Raw genomic sequence first — 23,637 nt, 5'->3', positions numbered from 1 at the left:
TAAACCAGATCATGAACTGAAAAAAGTTTTTTTTTTTTTTAATGACATATAAATGTAACAATGTTTAAGAGAAATGTTGAAATGTTTTATTTATTTATTTAAAAGTTTTGTTTACTTCCAGCTTCATGTTGGGATGATCGGCCTGTTTGTGTCTCCCAGACCAAAATCAAAGCCACGCCCAGGAGAACCTGCTGTTAAACACGAAGGTAACTGCCATCACAAAGTCAAAACAGTCAAAAGTAAATCTTACAATTTGTCACATACAATCTCTATTTATAACATATTTCTAAGTGATTTTTTTTTATTATTTTTTTTTTTAATATATAAACAAATGTGCAGATCATTGTGAACATTGTCACAGGAAAAAGGGGAAATGCTGACTTGTTTGTATACATTCTTCTCCTGGCCGGGTACAAAACATGCTTGAATGAACTCTTTCTCCAGAATTTATCACACCAACTTGAAAGTTGTCTGTATCTTATTAACAGACATCGACATACAACAGATCAGAGATGATAAGACATCAAATTAATTACTGTAGAGTCACATGGAAATCCTCTTTAGACCTCTTCTGACTTTTAATACATATATTCTATACATATAATGTAAAATCCTCCTCACATGATGTACAAAATTATTGAATAATGACAATTGAATAATGTTGGGTGCAATACACAAAAACATTGTTATTAATACAACACATTTACCTCACGGTATAACATTTTTGAAAAGTACTGATTATATGAAACTTTGGTTATTTTTGTTTGCAAAACACACAATGATGGACTATTAATGCACTACGGCAGAGTTACATTAAACTAAACTGTCTTATGGTACGTCCCAACATGACATGTCCAGGATTACACAGTATAGTACTGTGACACATTTTCAAAGTGTAACCTCTATATATAAGCACTTTAATATATCACTTAAATTGTGACGTTGGATAATTTTAGCCTGACTTCAGACAGTCTCCTAATCTCTTTGTTTGGCTAATTTTGAACCAGACACATGGGAGTATGTCACAAAAATGCACCTGTAAGCCATCACTCTAATGTTCATATTTGTTATTTGTAAGCTTTTCCTCTGTTTGAACATTATGAAAACAGAACCCCCTCAATCAGCCAGCGGTCTCTTCATGGATGTTGAAGGCCTTTTCAAATTCTCCATCAAATAACTTCTTCAGTCGGTCGCCCATGGCAAGGAATTCAGCATTATTCTAAAAAAGAACGTAGTCATCATTGCCACGTATTTTCAAAAAAACTACTGATGAGAACCTTTTAGTGCCACATATGAAACAGATGAAAACTGACAACCATGCATGACATCCGAAAACTATTTTTCATAGTTTCTTACCTGGTTGTACTTTTCACAGTTGGTGAAAATGAGCTGGACGTCGGACACAAACTTGCCAACAGTCAGGTATTGTTTCTTACTGAGTTCCTCTGCGACTTTGCCCAGCCACATCGGCGTTATGATGAAAGTGGAGTAGTTTTCAACCTGTGGGTGCCAAACACACATTATGTTTGATTTGCATCCATTTCATATTAAATTATGAAAAGAACTGTCGATAGTGTGATTCCTCCAGTAGCCAGACCTATAACGTTCACTTTAGCTCTATAAATATATGCCATTCTTCAAGACTGGGGAGACAGTGAGCATGTGCACTGAACAGCAGATAAAGAGACTTACATGGAGACTTGGGTCGTTAGTAAATATTTGTTCCTCATCAGCAGTGCACAGAAGCATGAGGAGATACTGGCATTCCTGTAGATGGAAGAACAGACATATGAGTGACAGCGGTGCGACGGAGAGGCAGGCAGTTTAGTGGACAGACATAGAGGTGGAGAAAGATGGAAATTGCTCACTAGCATGTGTTGAGATATTTGTCGGGACATGGCTGCTTCCCTCTCCAGCTTATCAGCGTAGCGGTACTCCTGACAGGTTCTAAATATACAGAACGTGCACATCCATGGTCTGTCATCCCTGCTCGAACACACAGACACAATATATATCAATATGTACAGCATGTATATATACATATATAGATATATACGTGTATATATCTGTATATCTATATATGTAACGTGAGTATTTAGGTCGTATTTTATAACCCCAATCCCAACGTAATTATTAAATTAAATAATTAAGTTAAACTTGTAGAGCATTTTATTTAATTTAGTAGAGCAATTTTTAACTGAATTCCATCTGCTACGAATCCCTCCATTTTTCATAAGAAGAGGGAGGCAGAAATCCTGTAGGAGGCGTGTCTGATACTTTCCATATTATTGGTGACATATTATTGAGTTTATATTGACTTTTCTGTTATAAACACTTCTGTTACTGCTGTAAGGACAATATTTTGTCATATTCAAAATGTAAATATATTCCAAAAAGAACCAATAGGAGCTTTGACGGTATTGATAAAGAACCAGACTGATAAAGAGTACAATACAATTTTAATCATACCCGTCTCTATAGCTGCCTGCTGAAGTCTCAAAAATGTTTTCGTCAAAAAACTGCTAAAAGCAGCATTTTTCTTCAGCTCACCAGAGTGCTGTAAAAAACGGTTTAAATTTTTTTTTTTTTTTAACTCGTTCTTAATCTAAAAAACAGCTGACAGCGCAAAGAAAATAAATAAAGTAACAACAAAACTCAACATTTATGTCTTATTATGTCTTTCATGTCCTATTCTGGCAGAGCTCACCCCAAAATGTTGTCCTCTACAGGAGGCAGGTGACACGTCGGGTGGAAGGATCGAGGGCAGTGATCACACTCTACCACCTCTCCATCCTCTTCACTTTTACAGATGCAACACTCATCATCATTTTTCTGATCATCCTGCCAAGACACAGAGTACACGACAGCACTTCAGTTCAGACACTTTCATTTTATGTTTTACATTTCTGCAAAGGTCCAATAGACCTTGATAGACAACTGAGAAACAGGTTGCTTGTCTCTACAAACTCAGACTTGTACAGTACAAGTCTGAGCTACAGTAGCTCACTATGAGAGACACAGGTTGTGCACTATTTAAAAGTAGCTTTTTGAATGTAAAATGAATTGTTCAATTTCCAAAGCAGAGCAAAGACCAGTGCAGGATTAAGACGGAAACTGAGTGACGAACGAAACTCACCAGGTCTGTCGGCTTTTTGCTGCAAAGGCTGCAAGGACATAACAGTGAGTGGATCATTAAGACCTTTGCCTGAAAAAGACAAATTAACATTGTTTCATATTTTATTACTTTTGGTATAACATATCTTATGGCTCTCTCATTACCTCCCCGGCTAATTACACTCATTTCTAGAGCTGAAGCAGTTTACTGAAACAACATCCTTTATGCTGTACTTGACTTAGTTACGATCCTTGAGTTACGTCCTGTACCTTAATTCCATACCATTTAAATTCATCATCCATATTGATTTCATGATTCCAAACCCCATTTTTGGTACTATTTATGGCTGGTATTTTTCCTGCAATATCTTCACCATGTATTTACTGTTATTTTTTCTCTTTATATATTTCTTATGATTGGTAGTGGCAGAGTTTGCCAGTCCACTCTATTATTTAATGTATTTCAGTGGTTAGGGCTTACCATGATTACTCATTAAAAATGTTAGTACACAACAACTGTCGTTTTTGGCTTTTACGTTCTTTCTAATTTGTTTAAGGATTAAATGGAAGAACTTAGGGACATATTGTATGTTATTAAATAGTTTATTTCCGTCTCTTTTAATTGTGTTTATTGTTGTTATTTGCTACTTTCTTGCGTTATAGCCTACAGACAAAGTTAACAGTTTGCTGTATTTTAGTTCAAACAAAAATTAATCTTCATTATTATCTCCTGTGTATTTCACATAGTGTCTGTTAGCAGGCAGACAACACATTTCTTTCCCTACTTCAAAGACCAGGAGGTAGACATTGAAGTATTGATGATATACTGTCTGTGCTGGGAGTTTTATTTTGAAAACTGACCGGATTCTCTGTGACTTCTGTGTCTGACTTCCTGCCCAGCTGATCTGCTCTGTGCAGCTTAATGTGGTCTCTGTGTACAAAAGATATGACACGTATTTTTATTGAAGTGGAGAGCCGTTTCAGGGACGCCTCTGGTGATTCCACCAAGCATTTTCTAATAAGTCAGTGATCAGCTCCAGTGACCGTCTCGCACTCTGAATGTGACGTAGCTGGTTTCGGTAGAATCCATCCTTTAGATGTCAAGCTTTAGTCATGTGCAGCATAAAATCAATCACCTTTACGTGACTTCTTTATGAAAATGTGATTGTATTTGGCTGCACTGTAAACAGATGATGTTGTGTTTCTGTTAGCTGATCATGGAGCGTTTGCTCAGTAACTACAGGTGACAGCAAATCGACCAGAATGTAAATCTTTAAAACTGTCAGCCCTCCCTCTCTCTCTCTCTGAGTACAATCAACAATTCAACAATAAGATATTCCAATTTGATTCAAGATACATATTGTTTGGGATGCCAACGCGCAGATGTTGTCGTCATGTCATCATGGTTACCTCTATGAGAACACTGAGTGGTTGTCCTTGCCACAGGATGTCTTTCTTCCAGGAGACTCCTGTCTGACCTGATGCCCCATTCACGAAGTCCACTGGGCTCATCCAGCTCGTCTCAGTGCGGATACTCTTCCCACAAGTGCCTGGAGGTGGAAGTGAGTTTAGAGGAGTCACCTCTCTAAATCGAACTGAATACTAAATACCATGTAATTACAGTGTTCGTCAGAGTCGCACCTCTCCAACAGCAAAAACAAAATGCAGAATTGTTTTTTTTTAGCAAGATATGGCTACCTGATGCAAATCGTTTTTTGTATAATTTCCCAGCTACAGCTCCGCTTGTAACTTCGAACACCATCTTGTTCTTGTCAGGGCCGACTCCAAGCTGCTGCTCAGTCTGTTCCTCTGTCTGTTCTTCTTCATCTGTAATACACACATGCTGTGAATATGATACATAACCAAACCAATTCTATATTATAATTTCTATATTTTGGCATGAATGTACTTCAATCCAGAATACCAGTTTATAAAGAAACAGCACCTGTGGCACTTGCTTTTTCACTTGACGAAACCTGGTCTTCCTGGTTACTCTCTTCGCCTTCATCGTCTTCTCCCTCAGACTCTAAAAAAGGAGGATTTTAGCATTTCAAGTCAGCAGTTAAGAAGCACAATCTGCCTGCTTTTTTTCTTAAATATGTAAATTTGAAACTCAATTTCATCAACACAAAAATAAATCCAAATCTAAAAGAAAAAGAGATAAGATAGATGGACAGACTGTTCTCACCCCCCAAAAAAAGTCTGTTATGGCTGCCTGTAGTCTCATTATTAGTTGTTATTATTTTAATATTTAATGTGAGGTACTGTATCAGACACTTGTTATAGTTTGTAGGGAGGCATTGTCTCTCATAAGTAGGGTGACCAACAAACCACATGTGGGGTGAAGAGTGTGTTTGTGTGGGACAATGTGGAACAATGCTGAGATGTAGTCTAAAATTTGGATATGTTTGTCCAACTTAGAAGATAAACAATAAATTGTTAGACCTTTTTCATGTAAAGGACTAAAGAAATATACTTTATTTGAATGCAGCTTTCCCAACCCCCACTCTAAACTATAAGCATAAACGGAAACTAAAGTTTCACCGTTCTTATGGTCTTATGCGATGCTAGCTTACTACCAGTCTGCTGACCTGTATGATTGGGATTGCTGCAGTCTGCTAAACGTGAGTTATTACAGCTGCTTATCTGACATCGAACACAGCCCCATGATAATAGGCTTCCCTGCTTCCTTCATAGTCTTTGAAAAAAAAAGCCATATTTTAAGAAAAGTGTCTGTCCCGCAGACTTTTGGAAAAGTTGAGCCAATCAAAATGTGGGACATCGTTTCAATATGCAGGACGTGGGACAAAGGATAAAAATGCCCTGCAGTCGCACATAAAGTGGGACACTTGGTCACCTTACTCATAAGCCATCCAAAACACCCACTGGGTCTTCCTGTAGTTTCCAAAATCTGAGTTTTGAATCAGTACAACAAACCTGTGGTTAAGTCTTCAGAGGGAAACAAGGATTTCTTGACCTAGCAGGAAGAAAAAAAAGAATATGGTTCAAATCGGAATAACCCAGAACAAAAAGATACACAGCTGAGTCAGAATTTATTTATTGATGTATTTTCACCAGTTTTTGTTATTACCTTTTTACTTCCATGTCTATAGTTCGCTGCTTCCAGGTGACCTTTCTGCAAGGAATTTAGAAGAACAACAAAAACAGTGAGTGAGGTGATCTAACAAGGCACACAATCATACGGAAAAGCAAGCCAAAACACTTTGCAACAAACCTGTATAAGTTTGCCCAGAGGGATGTCCCTACATCGAATGCTCAACTTCCAGTTCCTGTTGCCCTGCTTCCCTGCAAACCTCTCAAATTCAGAGGGAGTGAACCACTGATTCTTGACCACAATGCATTTCTCTCCTGAAACATTCAGAAGAAGTTGTTAAAATGATGCTTTCACACACTGAAAGTGTTTTACACAGTTTATGTCACTTTTATTTTCCCCATTTGTAACTTTTTCTATCATTTATCCATCATACAGTGGAGCATTTTACTCCACCGCTGTTGGACAAAGTACATATATCCAGACTGCAATGCAACCTTAGTTCCACATATGCAGTCAGTCACTTTAGACATTTGATTTTACTTTGCATGCCGGACCTTTAGCCAGTCTGTCTCTTTTAAGAAATGCTTCCTGGTCTCCACAGGTCACAGGCAGCTGGTACTTGTAGATGGGCCAGGTCCAAAAGTCGGTCTTCTCTCCCTTCTTCAAGGGAGAAGCTGGTAAAATGAAAAAAAAAAAAACATTCACACTTTTTTCATTAATACATTTGCTGAGTCATACAATCTCCTCATTTGCCACTATGTTGAATCTATTGCATAAAAAGTTGTTTGACATTTAGACTTAGTAACAAACTGCAAAGGAAAAACACAATTTAAGAGTGACAGTGCACCATCCAGTCCAGTCTGCATGTGTTTTGTGGAGCTGGAGAAGGTTTCTAACCATCTTTCTTCGGGAATCTTGTAAAGGGTACTGCAGAAGTGTGAAGCTGTTGCTATGGCCATCTAGCTCATAAATAAACTAAATCCGTATTCTCGACAGGAAGTCCAACATGTTTCTGGTTGAAGGTGGCCTCTGTCAGAGCTGAACTTTGTCACTGATTCTGTGGCGCAACCCGGCAGAGGTTGGAGACATCAGAATTGCTTGTCAGCTCTTTGCAAATGACGTGTTTCTTTAAGTTTCAACAGGCTGCGATGTGTAACTTGCACTGGAGGGGTTTGTAGTTGAGTTTGAAACAGGAGAGTCAGCTCTTCCAAGTCTGAGGCCACGGTTCTCTGCAAGAAAATGGTGGGTTGCTCTCTTCCGGTTGGGAAGAAGTTGCTGCCCAAAGTGTTCATGTATCTTGGTGTCTTGTTTATGAGTAGGGGTAAAATATACTGTGAACTTGAATAATGGAGAGTGAGCCGAAGCCAGAAGGCCAACTTTTTATTTACTTGTTGATCTGTAGTCCAACCATCACCAATGGTCATGGTGGTTGGGTAGTGACCGGAGATCGCCAATACAAGCAGCTGAAAAGACTTTCCTTGGTTTTGAGCAAGCAGCAACCAACAGCAACATAACCCATTGGTTTGTGAATGGCTGTTCTGAAGCCTCGAGCTCAATATTTCGTCCATTGCCATATTGCTGTTATTTGGAGCCCAAAGTGACCACATTTGGACGAGCTGTGGAGGAGTGAGGGGTGGATATGACTTGATCTGACTGGGAACCCAAGGACATTACATCCGCCCACCTCGAGCAGAAACCTGACTGCACCACAGGCTTGTCAATCAAACAGACACGCCCCCAAACATACCGCTTTTTGATGTCAAATATCTAATTAGTAATTGTGGTTATTTTCAGATGGACCACCAGAAAACTCATCAGGAGGGACTGTAGTGAATAACATCATTATGACTTTTGGAAAAACTGTATTGACTTTGTTTTTCATTAGAACATTTTAAGGGTATTGCACTTTATGACACTTGGCCTCAATTGTTAGCCCGGGAAGCTCAGTCCACTTTTATACATGGTCTGCTACGGTATTGAGGCTGGGCTTATCCATAGAAACAGGGTAAGGAGCTCAGACATCTGGAGGGAGCTTGCTCCTTCGCTGTGAAAGAAGACAATGGAGGTGGTTTAGACATCTGATCAGGATGCCTCCTGGGTTTCCAGGCACTTCCAGCCAGTTGGAGAAGTAAGGGGAGAGTCTGAATACATTGGACAGATTATATATCCCATCTTGCACGGGAAGGCCTTGGTGTCCTCCAGAAGGACCTGGAGAATGTTACAAGGAGAGGGGAGCATGCTTCAGTGTCTACTTTGTTTCGACTGTTAACAGTCAGTCTACATGGATGGAAAATGGATGGATGGAAGTAGGGCAGGGTATTACTCAAACGTTTCTGATAGCAGTACTTTAACTTCGATACGGTTTCCTAAAATAAAAAAAATTTCTGTACCAATTTAATAAAATCCGTTTTAACAAAAAAGAGACTAACATTACACATTATGGTATAATTTGTTTGGTTTCCATGCAAATAACCACAGGTTATTTTCTGTGATTACATTTTACCCATGTCCGGTAAAAGCCTCACGAATGTGAGGCTATCGGTAGACGCAAGCTCGACGAAGCCTCCAGGTCCCACACAGGAAGTTCATCACACACAACTCAGACAGGTGTATGGCTAAAACTTGGTGTGAAAAGTGCTTACGTAAGTCATGGATTAATGGATAGCAGCAGCACAACTTTCAGGTAATTTATAGTCACTTTGATAAAAGTGAGAGGTGACTTACAGAAACATATTTTCTTGGCCTTTTTCCTCGGAGACAGAGACACCTGGGCTGATGCACCAGGCTGTTCCTCCTCCTCCTCCTCCTCCTCCTCATCATCATCATCATCACACATGCTCATGTGTTTCTGTTTTCTCTTCTTTTTTCCTGACTTTGTCATTGTTTGCTGCTCATCTGCTGAAAGTTCCTTTTTGTTTCTCTCTTCCAGTTCCACCCTCGGAGGCAGTTGTGCATCACAATGGTAAGAACCTGCAGATAAATTAAAAGTCCTAGAATATCAGAAATATTAAGTACAGACAATTCGTAATGTTTAGATCAGCTTTATACTACTTCCATTGGAATGGAAAGAAGATGGGTATTTTAACTATTTGACCTGCATATTTTTTGGACAGCTCTGGAGGGTGGTTAGTATTTTTGCTATCCCAACCAGTTATCAGTTGTCTCTGTCTGTTTAACTGTTTAGACTTTCCTGCTAACTGCTAAGTAGTTTTCTGGTGTTGGGGTTTTTGTTCATAACTTTTTTTATGGCATTCTGCCTTTATCTTGTCAAAACGTAAAGATTGCATTCCTGCAGTTTGCACTATCACCAGATTGCATGCTGACTTGCTAACAAGTTTTTACGCACTCTCAAACACAACACATGATCACTTAGTATCAGGGTTACTCTAAAGGTTTAAAGCACTGCATAGATTTAGTTTGCTGGCCCCCACAGAACCCTGATCTTTACGTGATCATGTCTGTTGAACTGCATGAATAGACAGAAAACCCATTATCACGTCAACCATTGGTTTGGTTGAGTGGTATTGCACTTAAAGTCACTTCCATTTTTATATACGCTCCATGGACAGAAGCAAATGATGCAACCTGAATCCACAGATTATCTGTGGCAAGTTCTCCAAGATGTTCGAAGCAGCCTGTAGCTTGTACTGAGGAGAAATGGTGCTGTTTTGTCTTTCCACATCACGTCCAGCAAAGACAGAAGTACTGCGGCAGGAAATCTGTTCTCATCCACAGAGATGGTGAGAAGAGTGCCATCATTTATTTATAGCTATAGTTTGGGAGTGGACATTAGACTTCTGTGAACATGTGTGAACACCATGCAGCAGAGTTTTATAAACCTGAACCAACGATAAAGTATATGCAGTGTTCAGTTTGGATAACTATTACATATTGTTTTTGCTCTATACATGTGAATTTATCAGTTATACAACTTTTCGGTCGAATTATGCAACTTCGTTTGCCTTTCAAGTTAAAAGCCCTCTCGTATTTCACACACGGTCCAGCCATGTACTATGTTTTGACAGTCTTGTTTTTCAATTCATTTGTCAGGGATCATGTAGAAACAACAACAAAAATCATAAACATAGCAAGCAGAATCACAATCATTTGACACCATGATGACCGTAAAAATGTCGCACCGTCCATGAGGCTGTTGCGTAGTTCTCTCAGTTTGGGGTACTTGTTCAAGATAGTCTCCTTGAAGACACATGTCCAGAACACGGTGATGTGCTGCGATTTCTCTTTCTCCAGCCAGTCTAGGATTTCATAAAGGGCTCTCTTGATGTTTTCTTTACTCTTCATACGGCTCACCTTCTGCACACACAAAAGTATGGAGATTATAGATCATATTATTGGAAGATATGACCCATGACTAAACCTAGATATGTTAATGCTCCTTCACTTCTGATGTCTTCGTCTTGGTTAGTAAAGTATTATCACTGAGAAATTCTGGATTTCTGGAAGAGGCTGTGGGTTGATTATGGCAGTTGTAGCTATCTTGCTTTGATTAAATGGGACTGTTTATTTATTGAAAACTGCAATATGAGTAATGTTGGCTCAGTGAGAGATTTATAATGTTTTCTTTGTTGTTTATTGACGTAGCATGGAGTTGTAAAAAATACCATCATAAGTTATTTTCAAACAAAAGAACATGATGTGCCAACAATAAACATGAATAGCTCATACAAATAGTTTACTAATTTACAAGCAAGTCACTATTTCGCTATTTAACGACATACAAAATGCATTGAGAGGAGAAAAATGGGGTCAATAGGGGCGCATGGCTTGTGATGTCCTGACCAGGAACACTATCACTGTTCAGCAGCACCTGTAATTTACAAGCCATGTTTATTGTACCATAAATATTCTCCCCATTGTCATGACGCAGAGAGTGAGACATTTTTTGCAATGTAGATTTTAAAAGAGCGTGAGAGTGTTTCGAATGGAGACCTAGACTCCTCAAACTAGGTGGCGTTGTCAGGCAACCTTTTAACTTCTATTTATTTCATTTTATAGCTTTTAGTCTGCTGAAATTATTTCTATTTTAAACCCCCTCCCTACTGGGCTGACACCTTAATGTTATAATGCGCATACTTTAATATTGTGTTGGCATAATTCTTACTCTTATAGTCTACCTCAGGGTGCAAGTATGGAGGTATGCATAGATTAAGTGAAGTATAGTTATGTATAAGTATGGACATGTGGGGGGCAGGGATATGCCGTGTTTGTACTTGCCTGACAAATGTAATTTGCATATCAGTTTCATGCATGTCTATCTCCTTTTTTAATTTCATATGTTTCACTCGATGTAACTTGTTTGTTTTAAGTATATTTTACTAATAGATAGGGAGAAGTCAAACTAAGAATTCGACTGCATTGGTGACTTGTTCCTGCATGACGATAAAGCCTTTATGTAGTACTGTGGGGCGCTGCCGTCGTTCATTTCCCGCTCTCACACCAGCGCCCACTCAAACAAGACCCGGATGAGCAGATGAGCGTGACGAGTAATAACAAATGCAAAACTGGGGTGTCTTACCTTGTATCTGTCCTCCGGGACCAGGTTGTGGTCCCTGAGCTGACTGAGGAAGGTGTGCGGGTTCTCCATGCAGGACAGCTCTGTTTTTTTGCAGTGGAGAAACCGCAACAGTTCATCCGGATTGAAGAAATCCAGCGGGTCCATCAGGTTAATCGGCGGTCAGTACAGTTTCTTCACTGCACTTTACTGAGAAAAAACGTCTTCAAAGTGATCAGGCTAAATGGTCACCACGTAGCCATTAAGATAAAACAGTGCAAAAACCTTAAGAGTGCCCCTTCTTCTATTCCACCATGCAGCAATTCTCAAACTCCTGAACAAGTCCCTCCTCCGCAGTTTGGACATCAAACGCGCACAATCTATTATAAGCAACACAGTTTATGTTTAAAAAAAAAAAAAATTTAAATCTCAACATTAAACGAAGGTCAGATTTAAATAAATCTTCCCTGACTGATCAGCTTCCTTTGGAGAACTGCCCATATTCGCACGGTTCCTCCTCCCAGAGTCTCTGCGGTGGCGTTTGGAAAGTGAAACTGTTTTCTGTCCACAAGACCTCTCCCTGCTCACGAGAACTTCAGGGACTCTCGCGGGAGCGCGCACAACACCAGGACTGCGAACTGTTGTTTACCCTGTGATGTAATAACATAATTATTAATAATAATAATTATAAAAACAATTTACATGGCGCTTTCAAACATACTCGAAGACAACCATCAAACCAACACAATTAAACTGCACATCACACGTAATTACTCGCATATAAAAGAAGAGTAAAACAATGAGAATCGCTCTAAAGAGGTGCATTTAATTTTAGGGTTGAGTTTTGAGTGTGGAGTGGAGTTGAAAAGTGTGCATTTGATGTGGAGAAGGTTTGGTGGGAATGCTGCCTTGTCTGTGCTCCTTTTTAAGTTCCCTTTGTACCCTCCTCAGCTCCTTTCTGTCCCCAGATCTCTTCTTTTCATCGAGCAGGGTCTTCAGCTCAGAGGTCACCCAGGGTTTGTTGTCAGAGAAATTGTGTGGTAGGCACAGTGTCCTCCACATAAAACCGAATACAGCAAGTCAAACTGTGTTTGTCCTCCACACGGGGCTGACATAACACGTCCCAGTCAGTTGTAGCGGTTATTCGCCACAGTTATGCAAAGATGTGGAGCGCTGTGATCTGAGCGACCCTGCAGGGAGGGGGTGGAGATCTGTATGTGTCCTAATTGTTTGCCTACAGTAAGTCCATTGTTTATTTTGCCCGTGGTGTGGCGTTAAACATACAGAGTGAAGGAGGGGCAAGTGGAGGCCATTCACAAAGTTAAACAATCAGAACCAAACTTTTTTTTATTATTATTTGAACTGCTTAACTGTGTCCAGACGAATCACAGGCAAACACATTTCACAATTGAGGATACTCATCTAAATGACCGTCTCACGGTTTAGACTCGACACATAATACATTCAACTGAGTCATTTTGTTAATGTTTGTTCATGGGAAACTTAAGATCTGCAAACATGTTGCATCTGTATTATTACTTCTTTTCAGTGTAACTGAGGGTGACGACTCAACTGTCTTCTTTTTTCTTCATATCAACCGTCCGAAACCAACTTTGGCCTTTAAGGCAATCATGAACAATTTTCTCATGCAGCCTGCAAATTACAAATTTATTTTGAGATTAAATTTGAGACATAAACTCTGTAACATAAGTGTACTTTCCTGTGAAAAGACCAAAATAAATCTAGATTGAGGTCCGTCAGCCAAAAATAATGTTTATGTTATGTGAAATTACATTTCATTCAAATGTAATACATTGTACACAAAATGTATTCTACATCTGAAATAATATTTTGAATAACTTAACCGATATATTCTTTGATTTGCTCAATTGTAATTTTATTACTTTGCAGAAATGATTTTCAAAAAGATAAAGCATCCATATGCTTATCTTGGGAAAAGAGTTTTGGTGTTCTAAAACAAAGAAAGTGCAGATCAAACCTGGCCCCACGGCCCCCAACTTGAGCGGCTCCGCTCCGTAATACATAACTGTTACATAATGTATTGGTTTTAATTTCCCTCAGTCAGGTTGTTGGTCATAGTCTCGATCATATTTCTCCACATCATTGTAAATGACATCCTTGTGCTTTTCCTGACAGGTCTGCACCACCTGCAGGACGGTTTCAAGCCGTCGGTCCAAAGCAGACAGGTGTGAATCAGAGAGGAGCGGCGCCACACCTGCCAGAGGATCCTGAGCCAAAGATTCCCGCATCATGTCACTCAGACGAAACTCAGGGAGGGACAAGAGGCGTAAGCGGAGGAGGGTGGAGCGACGGATCCTACGGGGGTAGGTGGAACAGGAGGGAGAGGGAAAACATTTTCAAAAAGGAAATGGTGAGAAGAATCTTGAACAACTGAAACCCACATTTTGCAAAAGACTTTAAGTTTCAGAATTCTTTATGGATCCTTTCATTGTGTGCACTAAAATGTATGCAGCTCTATTATTTTCTTGAATGACATGGTGTAGGCTTTGTTAGTTATTTTACCTGCAGCACTGCTGCAGAGGAGCTAGAATAGATGGCTCATCCTGAGAGTGACGGCCAAACCTGGAAAGCATAACAACAACAGTTTAAAGTAACATGAATGAAATGTTATCACAAGGATTGACACCTGGGTGAGAAATTAAAAGTAACAGCACAAAATTATAGCCGGCCTGGGCCAAGACGAGCTGAGAGATGTTCGTGGTACTCGCGCCCGTCCGTTATCAAGGTGCAGCAGAAACATCTCATTGCCAAATTTCTCAAACGTCTCATAGTGATGTCTGTCCATGTTGCCTTTAAGTTAAAAAAATATATATTTGATGTTTCACTCATGTATCATTAGTCTCTTACTATAAGAGGGACTATAAAAAGAACACATACGCAGTTTATATCAAATTCTACTGAAAGCATCCTGAGTGCATTTAAATGGGAGATAATTCTCTTATTTACTTATTTTGTAGTTTGTTGAAATTCTGTTGTGACTGAGTATTTTGCTGTCAAGTCATAAAAAGAGGAAAGTGATGACACACAAGTGAGTGACCTCCATTAAGTTTCAAACCAACTGACTCATGAGGAAGTCCAAGACAGCCATGTCTATGAGATCCACCAGTCTGGTGCCGTGGTTGTACGGAGGCGTCTGTTTCACTGTGTCACAGTAGGTCGGGTCCTTCTCCCACCTGGGAACAACAGACCAGTGGCATTCACTCACACAAGTTGAAGAACAAGGATCTTAGACTCACTGCTAACAGTTTGTTTTTTTGCTTCTAAATTGATGTTTCTGAGGGCCAAGTCAAGATCATTTTCTTTTTTTGTTGCTTCATTTTGTAATTCAGGTTGACTCAGGTGTCTACAGTTTGAAACTAAGTAGAGTGCAGATACTGTGCATATACATTCTGCGTCAGTGTCTTTTGGCACAACCTCCATTTCAACCTGCAAGCTCAAATGAGATCAAACTGGTGAGGTTGCCACAGGAAATTTATCAATCAAAATAGAACTAAATCTGAATGGTGCCCAGAAATGGCACAGTGACAGCATCATTTGCTGCCAAGTTATTTTTGAAACATTAAATCCTCTCTGCAGGCTTCAGGACCAGCACCTTGAACAGCAATGTTAGTACAGTGAGCGGAGTGTAAAATAAAAATCCATCATCAGGTGGGTGGTCTGCAGTCTCTACTGTGACTTAATACAATCTAAATTATGAGTAAGAGCAGGGAAAAAAATGTACTCGTCATCTTTAAAGATATACACATGAACAGCCTGTTGTTGTTGTTGTTGTTGTTGTATATAATTTTGTCTTTTAACTGCAGACTTCCTCGTTTTTGTGATTTATGTTACAAAGCTCTTGCAACACAGCAGATTCCCTTTGGGACTCATAAAGAACACTTTCTCTCTATCTCGCCACCTTTGCCACTCATGTTGCAGTTCTTCGTTTAGACCACTGGAGGCCACTAAGCCCTCATGAGTCTGCATGCACTCATCAAAAGCTCCACGAGGTCAGAGACACAACACAAATATTTGAACTGTTTCTTGTTCTGTCAATGGCTTCTAAAATAATAATAATAATAATAATGTTATGAGGTAAGATTTAACGTAGTTTTATTACATGGCTGGTTATTTGTATTTCATAGAGCAGGGGCTCAGATTATTAATGCCTATATTTGTACTCGTAAAAAGAAAAATCTAATAAAAGGTTTTAACACTTAAACCACTGCCAAGGTTTCAAAGCGGGCCACTCTACTGAGACAGCCATCCCTGAGATAACAGAAGGGCTCCGTCCTGCTAAAGCAAACTCCCTCTTCTCTGTCCTCATACTAGACCTGTCTGTTGCATTTTAACCACCAGGTGCTTCTCTGCACCCTCAGATGTTTGGGTGTCTCAGGCTCTGAACTCTCTTTGGCCAAGTTCAGACTGCTAGCTCAAATCTGATTTCTGTCATATCCAGATTGTATACAGATTGATTTTTAAAAGTCTGAACAGCAAACAACCACATGAAATGCAACTTTTTGCAATCCAGATCCAAACCACGTTTGGAAGTGGTTTGAAATGTGATTCCAATCAGATTTCTACGAATGCGTCTCAGTTTGCTGGTTCAGATCGGATTTCTTGCATCACTCGTTGCGAGTGACAACGTCATTTTCAGAGAGACAGATTGAGCAGAATCTCAAGCACTCTGCTTGTGGCTGCAAAGATTCTGCTAACAGAAAGTGTAGTTGTTGGCGCTGTGGAGGGCAATGGTAACAAAACTCTGTGGACAGAGGCCGAAATACACGTCTGCAGCCACTTCCGTGTTGGAAAGCCGTGTCATCAGCGTAGCTGCACGTACATTGTCACCACAGCAAACCATGCAGATAGCTTGGTGATGTCCGGACACCCCACTCCAATCTCCTCACTTGCAAATAGCAGTGCGGACAGTCTATCCTAAAGATCTGATTTGAGAAACAAATTGGATTTGCTTGCAGTCTGAACATGGATCCATTTGATGGGTTTTTCCCACCAGGCAACACAGAAAGGAGCCTGACGATAGGAGAACCACAAGGCTCAATAGTGGGCCTCCTCCTCTTTTTACTCTGGTGATGGCTGCATGCTTTAAAACTTCTCCTACCACTAGTGTGTCTAGGGGAACAGTTATTCTTGTCACTTCCCCCTTCATTTGACACTCAGGTGGGCGCTTGCCAGGCTGAGATCTTGGAATGGTTTTCAAAGCACCACGTAAAATTCGACAAGACTAGCACATTTTCCTCCTAAGAAAAGGGTCCCCTCGCTGAGACCTGTCCATCTCTACTGACAATACTGTGATGGTGGCAACTCTTACAGCGAGGAACCTGTGAGGGACCCTGGATGATTGCAACGGTAGCTCGCTCTTGACAATCTTACAATCTTACAACATAAGGACGATTCACTCCTTCAATCCTTCCAAGGTTTCCTCATTTCTGTTCACTGTGCTGGTTCCCTTCTTGCATCAAATGCTCCTTCCTATCTCCAACCAAGCTATGGTCAAACCCAATTCTCCAGCCAAAACATTGTGCTCCTCTGCCTTTGGATGTTTAGCCATCCCAATGTAATGTAAATTTGAGTTTTAAGTGCACATAATTGAACCATGGACATGACCGACTAGGTTTGTTTGCACAGTGTACCCACTTTGCCAGCTTGGTGCGGCTGTAGGATCTCCTCCATGGTGACCTCCAGGACCTGCGGGGAGCAAGGATGAGGTCAGGTAGCATGGCAGCCAGGGAAACCTCCAGTAAATGTGGCTGACCGCACACCGGGTGCTCGGTTGAGCAGTAGTATTCACACTGGCCATAGAAACACACGTTACCGGCTGGACAGAGTCCGAGAAACGACACATAAATTAGGGCGTACAATATATGCTGTTCTTTTGAGGAAATTATAGATTTTGTCTTGTGAATATACAGGACGCATGATACTCACACACATGCATGCACATACATACCAAGGGAAGCGAAGAAGGTCCTAGACAGCTTGTGGTCGGTGGTAATCCCTCTGATCTCTGAGGTGACATTGATGAGTCGACCGACCACTGGGGGGATCCTGTTAAAGCCCAGCAATCTGAGTTGAAAAAAGAGAGAAAGATGGGAACAGACACAAATATTAATGAAAGAAAAGTCAGGAAAAAAAGACAGAAGGCGGCAGCAAGAAAAAGTGAGTTTGTTTTATTTTTTATTTTATTTTTTTTATTTTACGAGAACGTGCCGATCATATTTACACTTTTAGACAGGGCTTGTCCAAGGGCACCAGAGTGGTGTTGATGAGAGAGATCAAAGCACTGATTTTTCTTTTTCTTTTCTTTTTTTTTATCCCTTGAAACATGTAGAGTAGTAAACCCTCTTAAATGAATGATTCCCACACTCAGAATAGTGTATCCACCTACTTCCTGGTGACAGAGTGTGTAATCGTGTACCTGTCGAGGTGAAAGGCACTGATCTCTGCGTTGTGTCTTTCAAAGTCTGAGAAGTAGAAGAGGTTTAAGTCCGTCTCTGCATGTCTGGATTGTCTGTGCGACAAAAACACACACGTACACATGTTTTATAACACCTCTTATTATGATTTACCCGTCAGGGTAACAAAACCAGAACAAAACAAACAGTGTCAGATAGAATGTTTTCAGTCAGTCACCACGGTGACATCTTACTTCATGGGTTTGAGCAGAGCTTCACCATAATTTGGGAATGATAATAGTAGTTTCAGCTGGGTACCTCCAGTCTTCTGAACTAATAAGAGAGTACATTAATAACACAAAAAGATAGAAAAGATCACTACTCATACACTTGCTGTGTATAATATTTAGAGGCCATAATAAAAAACACATCACACACATGATTATTACAAAAATAATTAGATGATGTTACTGTTAGTACTGCTTTGAGTTTTTCTCAAATTGCATTACACCTGTTCATCCACATGGTGGCTTGTTCCATAGTAAAACCACCAAATGCCACTGGAACCTCCATTTTGCAAATTACTGCAATAAGACTGCAATAAAACCTGCATAAATTACTTAGTAATGAAAATTGATTAGTTTAATGGCAGCATTTTATGCCTCATTTGTGGAATTTTTTTAGTCCATACACATTGTTAATGTCAATTCTATGAATATATCTGGCTACCTTGAAACAAGTTTGCACTGCAGCTCATAGACAAGTAGATTTGATTCATTTAACCTCTGCTGAGATCTGTATATTGTGAAGGATTTTTTTTTATTTCATCCTGGGTGAGTACAAAAAAAAAAACATGTGTTCACACTCTTTCAAATGAACAAGTTCAAATAAAGTTGAACAGACTTTCAGGAAAAGAATTTGATTTAATTTGTTGTATGCCATGCTTGTATGAGCAAGTCTAGAACATAAATCAAAACATAAATTCTGAGATATAAACCAAATCCTGCCATATTTATTCATTTTTCCAATTATTTTCTGATTAAAAGAAAAATTTAGCCAAATGTGCGCGTTTAAAGATCTACTGTATACACTGTGGTGAGAGGAGTGTTAAACATGAAAAAGAAGGGATGACACAGATAGAAAAAAAAATCAGCCTGTAGCTGAGATTAGTGCTTAATCTGCACTGTGTAACACAAATCTCAATACATTATTCATTTTGCAACGTGCTGAAGACGGCGTGTCTGAGATGAGCAAACAAAATGAGCATGTGTGCGTGTGTGGATGCAAGTGAGGTGGTGTGAATGCATGTGTGTACTGTATGTATGTGTTCGTACAGTATCCATATGGCACTCATGCAGATGGGTCACTTTCTATTAGTACGTGTCTGCTGTGTGTGTGTTGGTGTTGAGATTGTACTGACATAGTTTGTGGTAGGATTATATTTTGACCCTAAAAAATATCACATTAGCAGCAAGTTGGAGATGTTTAATTATCTGAATGTCTCTGAGCTTCTACTTATTTGCCTGCAGTTTTAAATAATTACATTTCATTTTGTATTTTGTGCTTATAGACATCAGTGTGTGTCAGAATGTGTATGTACTAATACTAGCACCCAAGACATCAATTTATAGTCTGCATACTTCCTTGCTGTTAGCTTTAACACCTCGCTCACACAACTGAATCCTCCTGGGTTTCATAAATGTGTTTTGTAATGTCATTTCCATCCATCAGTGTTTTCATATAAAGATACATCATCTTTGATGTGTGTCTTGAAGTGACTGTGAGGATGTGTTTGTAAAAAATGTTTTGTTCACTGTTCTAAATATGAGCTTCTGCACAGTCTATTGTACTACTCAGTGAAAACATCAGTGAATACTCTGTCTTGCCTCTGGCTCTCTCACACACTAGCTTGTTTGTATTAACGGATTAGAGTTAAAATGAGAAAGCAGCATGGTTATGACTTTGTAACTGTGTCAAGAGGAATATGAATGTACATACTTAAGCAAAGCCCCAGCACTACTGAGACAATCGGGGTAATGATAAAGTCAGTTTTTTTTTTTTTTATTTAAAAAGCAGTGCAGCCCTCTGAAGGGACTTATTTTTCGACACAAATGAAAAGCAATTCTACCCGGCTGACACTTCAGGATGCAGTTTTTAGGAACAGAAAGATAAAATGGAGAGTAATTAAATTGCTGGTAATCCTCCACCTTCCTCACCGTGCACCATCTAATCGTTCTGCTTTGTTTTGGATATTTTTCCCGGGCCCTGTCCTTTCTCCTTTCTGTCATCTGAAATCTTAGCCCCACCTCCCTCCCCTTTATTTCCTCACCAGCACCAAGGATACGCTGTGTTGCCAAATAGTGAGTCATCTGGGCCAGGTTGGGGTCTTTCCTGTTGTACAGCTCCCAGCGAGAGATGCCCAGGTGGAACCGCAGCCAGGGAGGGTGGGTCTCCACGTCGCTTGTCCAAAAAACTTTATTGTAGCCTTCCTCCTCCTCCTCACTGTCACTCTGCCTGAGAGGATGTGCAGGTGATCAGTGTTGTTGAAATGTAATAGGTTACAGATTACCAGTTACTCTGTTAAAAATTTACAATGTAATATAACTATCTTCTGATTGTTTTGATAACTTTTCCAACAAATGTTTTAAACTAGACCATGAAGTCGAAAAGTCCTAAAAAATAAATGTAAACTAGTCAGTGAAAACTGACAAAGAGTTATTTTGACAATGTCATCTGTTTTAGAGATATAAACCAAAGTGGCAATCCTGCAGTGTTTGAGACCAAAAAAAAAACAAAAAAAAAAGGCACGGTGGTGTTAGAGGAAAAGTCAGGCCTCATCCTCTCTGGGCAACATGAACGTCTGCATACTAGTTCTTCAACATCCATCCTGTAGCGATATTTCATGGCTAAAAATAATCTAATGATCTCATCTTTAAAGCCAATGTTCACACTTATATTCAAGATTACAAGAAATTGGACCACTGGAGCTGGGTGCTTCTGAAACTCCTCAGCCTCATGTGGAACTCATCTTTCAGAAACCAGTGTTAATTAATCCAGAGGACATTCATTAAAAGATGCAGCACAGAGGATAGTTTCTTTTCCTCAGAGGACTTCTTGTTTGTACTTTATTGATATTTTTTCACCATGTCTTTCACTTACCACAGACCATCAATGGAGATGGTGTCTTCCTCCTCCTTTTCCTCACTTCCTGTTTTCTTTTTATAACTTCTTGTGTCCTTTTCATTTTCATTTTTCTTCAACGTCAGCAACAAATCATCTTCTTGCAGCTCTGGGCGTGGCAGGTTGTACAGCAGATGCTTGAACAGCACCTCCAGCTTTGAATGATCCTTGACTTTTTGAATCTCTTTTCCAGCTCCAGTCAGATTCTTTGCTTTCTCAGTGGCTTCACCGAATGAGCCTTTTTCTTCATGATGTAACTTGTTGGCAGGAAGTTCTTCACTCTGTGGGCTCGTTTGCAGTTTATTTGAGGAAGAGGTAGCAGAAGAAGAGGAGGAGTGGGAGACAGACTGATGATGATGCGGAGTATCTGTTCTTGGAATGGAGGAAGAAGAAGAGGTAGAAGAGGAGGTGGGAGAGACACAGGCGGTCTGGAGGACTGAGAGGCAAAAGAGGGCCAGAAGGACGTGGAGAGCGAGGGACACACAAGCCAGACCCAGATAGATGGAGCGAGTGGTTTGAAACAGGTTCCGTCTCATCATGCTGGAAGAATGAAAGGGAAAAACAGACCATGGAGTCCGGCCAGCACTTCAGACCTGAACATGATGAAACATTTTCTGCTCAGAGAACTACACATACTGTATTCAAATTGGAAAAAAAAACACCAGACATGGCCTTCACTGAATCCAGTGAAGGCCATGTCTGGTTTTTTTTCCAATTTGAATATAACATAACACGTAACATGACACAACCAAGAGTGTACTAACTGGTCACAATTCTCAGACACGGCAGCAATTTGAGCTAAATGCTAACGCCAACATGTGAACTATTTTGAATATATGTCCAGACATTTTACTCAAACACAAATGTCAACCTTGTGGTGGTGCAAAAGAAAAAAAAATCAGGGATCACCAGCGTCATTAAAATACATGATTTTGGAACTACAATTTTTGACCCACAAGGGAAAAGCCAAACATTGCCTCAAACCATCTCAAGCTGTTTCCAGTGTTGAGTATAGGAGCCAGTATAGGGTCATTTAGTTCACTGAATATCTGCATGGTTGTATAACAATCTAACAAGCAGACACCTTTCACAAAACCCGGTAAAGAAAATGTTGTTACCACGTATACTTCCACAATAATATCCTACTTTTAAAGAAATTCAGCAGCAGTTGTATAGTCGTCTCAAAGCCGTTAAACCTGTGCTTTGGGCTCCTCAGTTTAACCATAAATTAAAGCACGTTTCCGCTCCACTCATCCCTCAGTAAACTCGATAAGGGTGGAACAATATCCCGACAAACCCCAACTGCAGATTTTCTGAGGACAAACAGTTTCCCATCATTATCATATAGTACGTAATGTATACTATATATAAGAATCCATACAGTATTTACTCGTATAAAGCAATTACTGCCAGACAGACTGGCGGAGAGTCAGACAGGCATTCATTCACGCTGCCCAAGTTAAGCAACAAACTCTCAGATCATCATTTCCATCAAATCCTCAAAGAAAGAAAAGCTCACTAAGAAAATCAATACATTATTGAACAATTTTCTGCTCCCAAATTCCCTCTGAGGGGCAGCAGGCTGGGGGAATTACTTACATCTCTTTCCTTTCAAGACCTTGTTTCTTCCCCCTCTCTTTCTCTATTCCTCTCCTTTACTTATGTCAATGAGATGGAAATTCAGAGTTATTTTCTGTCCTGCTCTTTCCCAGGGAGATTGCATTTGTGTGCTTGTTTGTTAACACGTGGTCCCTGCAGTGCAAACAGAAGTTAGAAGGCTGGCATGTTACGGTGACCTGTGTCTGCGTGACCCACTCACAATACACTGCCAAATGATCTTTTAGTCTGCCTGGATCAATGCAGGTTGGTGGTGCTAAACAGGAGTCTAGTGCACAGGGCTGGCAGAGTATCAGCAACACATGATATTAATCTTAAAGCTATAGTGCGTCACTTTAATAGGTGATTTTGAGGATACGTTACATTTAAGCCTTTTCCAAACGAGTTCATACAATGCTTATTCAATTTATCACCATAAGATGAATCTCTCAGTATTTCACAGTGTATTTAGTTTTCCAATCTGGTGTCTGTTGAGACACTCCTGCATGGCCCGATGAATGCATACTCATCAAGCTTTATGGGCAGAGAATATGTACTTGAGACTTCTGCCAGTCAAGCCAGCTAACTACTGGTTAGCCCTATGCTAACTCACAGGGGGGGGGGGGGGGGGGGTGAAATAAAGCAATGGTGCAGCTCTTCTAGACTTTTCCATTTTTGAAACTCTAGGTTTTTTCCATCCAATCACCTCTGACCTCTCCCTCTGCAGACTTTACCCCCTTTGCACT

General features: G+C 40.0%; 2 protein-coding genes across 3 annotated transcripts; both read right to left on the bottom strand.

The window, feature by feature from the left end:
- Window positions 1-709: 709 nt before the first annotated feature.
- On the bottom strand, window positions 710-12,239 carry LOC138622546 (autoimmune regulator-like). 2 transcript variants are annotated; one of them, XM_069701426.1, is made up of 16 exons: window positions 11,706-12,239; window positions 10,309-10,483; window positions 8,894-9,139; window positions 6,724-6,843; window positions 6,350-6,483; window positions 6,206-6,250; window positions 6,052-6,091; window positions 5,060-5,140; window positions 4,813-4,941; window positions 4,525-4,664; window positions 3,137-3,205; window positions 2,708-2,841; window positions 1,869-1,986; window positions 1,693-1,767; window positions 1,357-1,500; window positions 710-1,219 (listed from the first exon to the last, which is right to left on the bottom strand). In XM_069701426.1, exons 1-16 carry the CDS (start codon window positions 11,847-11,849, stop codon window positions 1,121-1,123), a joined length of 1,893 nt encoding a protein of 630 aa, XP_069557527.1. In that variant the 5' UTR covers window positions 11,850-12,239; the 3' UTR covers window positions 710-1,120. The 2 variants fall into 2 exon arrangements, with proteins under 2 accessions (XP_069557527.1, XP_069557528.1); XM_069701427.1 differs by having other exon boundaries at window positions 1,869-1,947.
- Window positions 12,240-13,759: 1,520 nt separating this feature from the next.
- On the bottom strand, window positions 13,760-21,834 carry LOC138622547 (extracellular serine/threonine protein kinase FAM20C-like). The gene is made up of 10 exons (XM_069701428.1): window positions 21,275-21,834; window positions 20,445-20,629; window positions 18,370-18,448; window positions 18,139-18,231; window positions 17,671-17,786; window positions 17,358-17,538; window positions 14,787-14,896; window positions 14,432-14,513; window positions 14,226-14,285; window positions 13,760-14,018 (listed from the first exon to the last, which is right to left on the bottom strand). Exons 1-10 carry the CDS (start codon window positions 21,832-21,834, stop codon window positions 13,760-13,762), a joined length of 1,725 nt encoding a protein of 574 aa, XP_069557529.1.
- Window positions 21,835-23,637: the final 1,803 nt, after the last annotated feature.

The sequence above is a fragment of the Brachyistius frenatus genome, unplaced genomic scaffold, assembly GCF_029030835.1.
Source record: "Brachyistius frenatus isolate BFR_SWC_R1_liver_20210118 unplaced genomic scaffold, ASM2903083v1 Contig_36, whole genome shotgun sequence".
Lineage (NCBI taxonomy): Eukaryota > Metazoa > Chordata > Actinopteri > Embiotocidae > Brachyistius > Brachyistius frenatus.
Note: the sequence above shows the minus strand (reverse complement) of the source record. Positions and strands in the feature narration are given on the sequence as shown.

What these genes read in the sequence shown, in the direction of transcription:
- LOC138622546 (XM_069701426.1), bottom strand. Translation starts at nt 11,849, where the DNA reads ATGGACCCGCTGGATTTCTTCAATCCGGATGAACTGTTGCGGTTTCTC. An exon ending in TGAAAAAGCAAGTGCCACAG is followed by an intron (nt 4,942 to 5,059) that starts GTGCTGTTTCTT and finishes TGTGTATTACAG; the next exon opens with ATGAAGAAGAACAGACAGAG. An exon ending in AAATATCTCAACACATGCTA is followed by an intron (nt 1,768 to 1,868) that starts GTGAGCAATTTC and finishes TTCCATCTACAG; the next exon opens with GAATGCCAGTATCTCCTCAT.
- LOC138622547 (XM_069701428.1), bottom strand. Translation starts at nt 21,834, where the DNA reads ATGATGAGACGGAACCTGTTTCAAACCACTCGCTCCATCTATCTGGGT. An exon ending in GCTCTGCTCAAACCCATGAA is followed by an intron (nt 18,232 to 18,369) that starts GTAAGATGTCAC and finishes TTTGTCGCACAG; the next exon opens with ACAATCCAGACATGCAGAGA. An exon ending in AGTGCCTTTCACCTCGACAG is followed by an intron (nt 17,787 to 18,138) that starts GTACACGATTAC and finishes TTTTCAACTCAG; the next exon opens with ATTGCTGGGCTTTAACAGGA.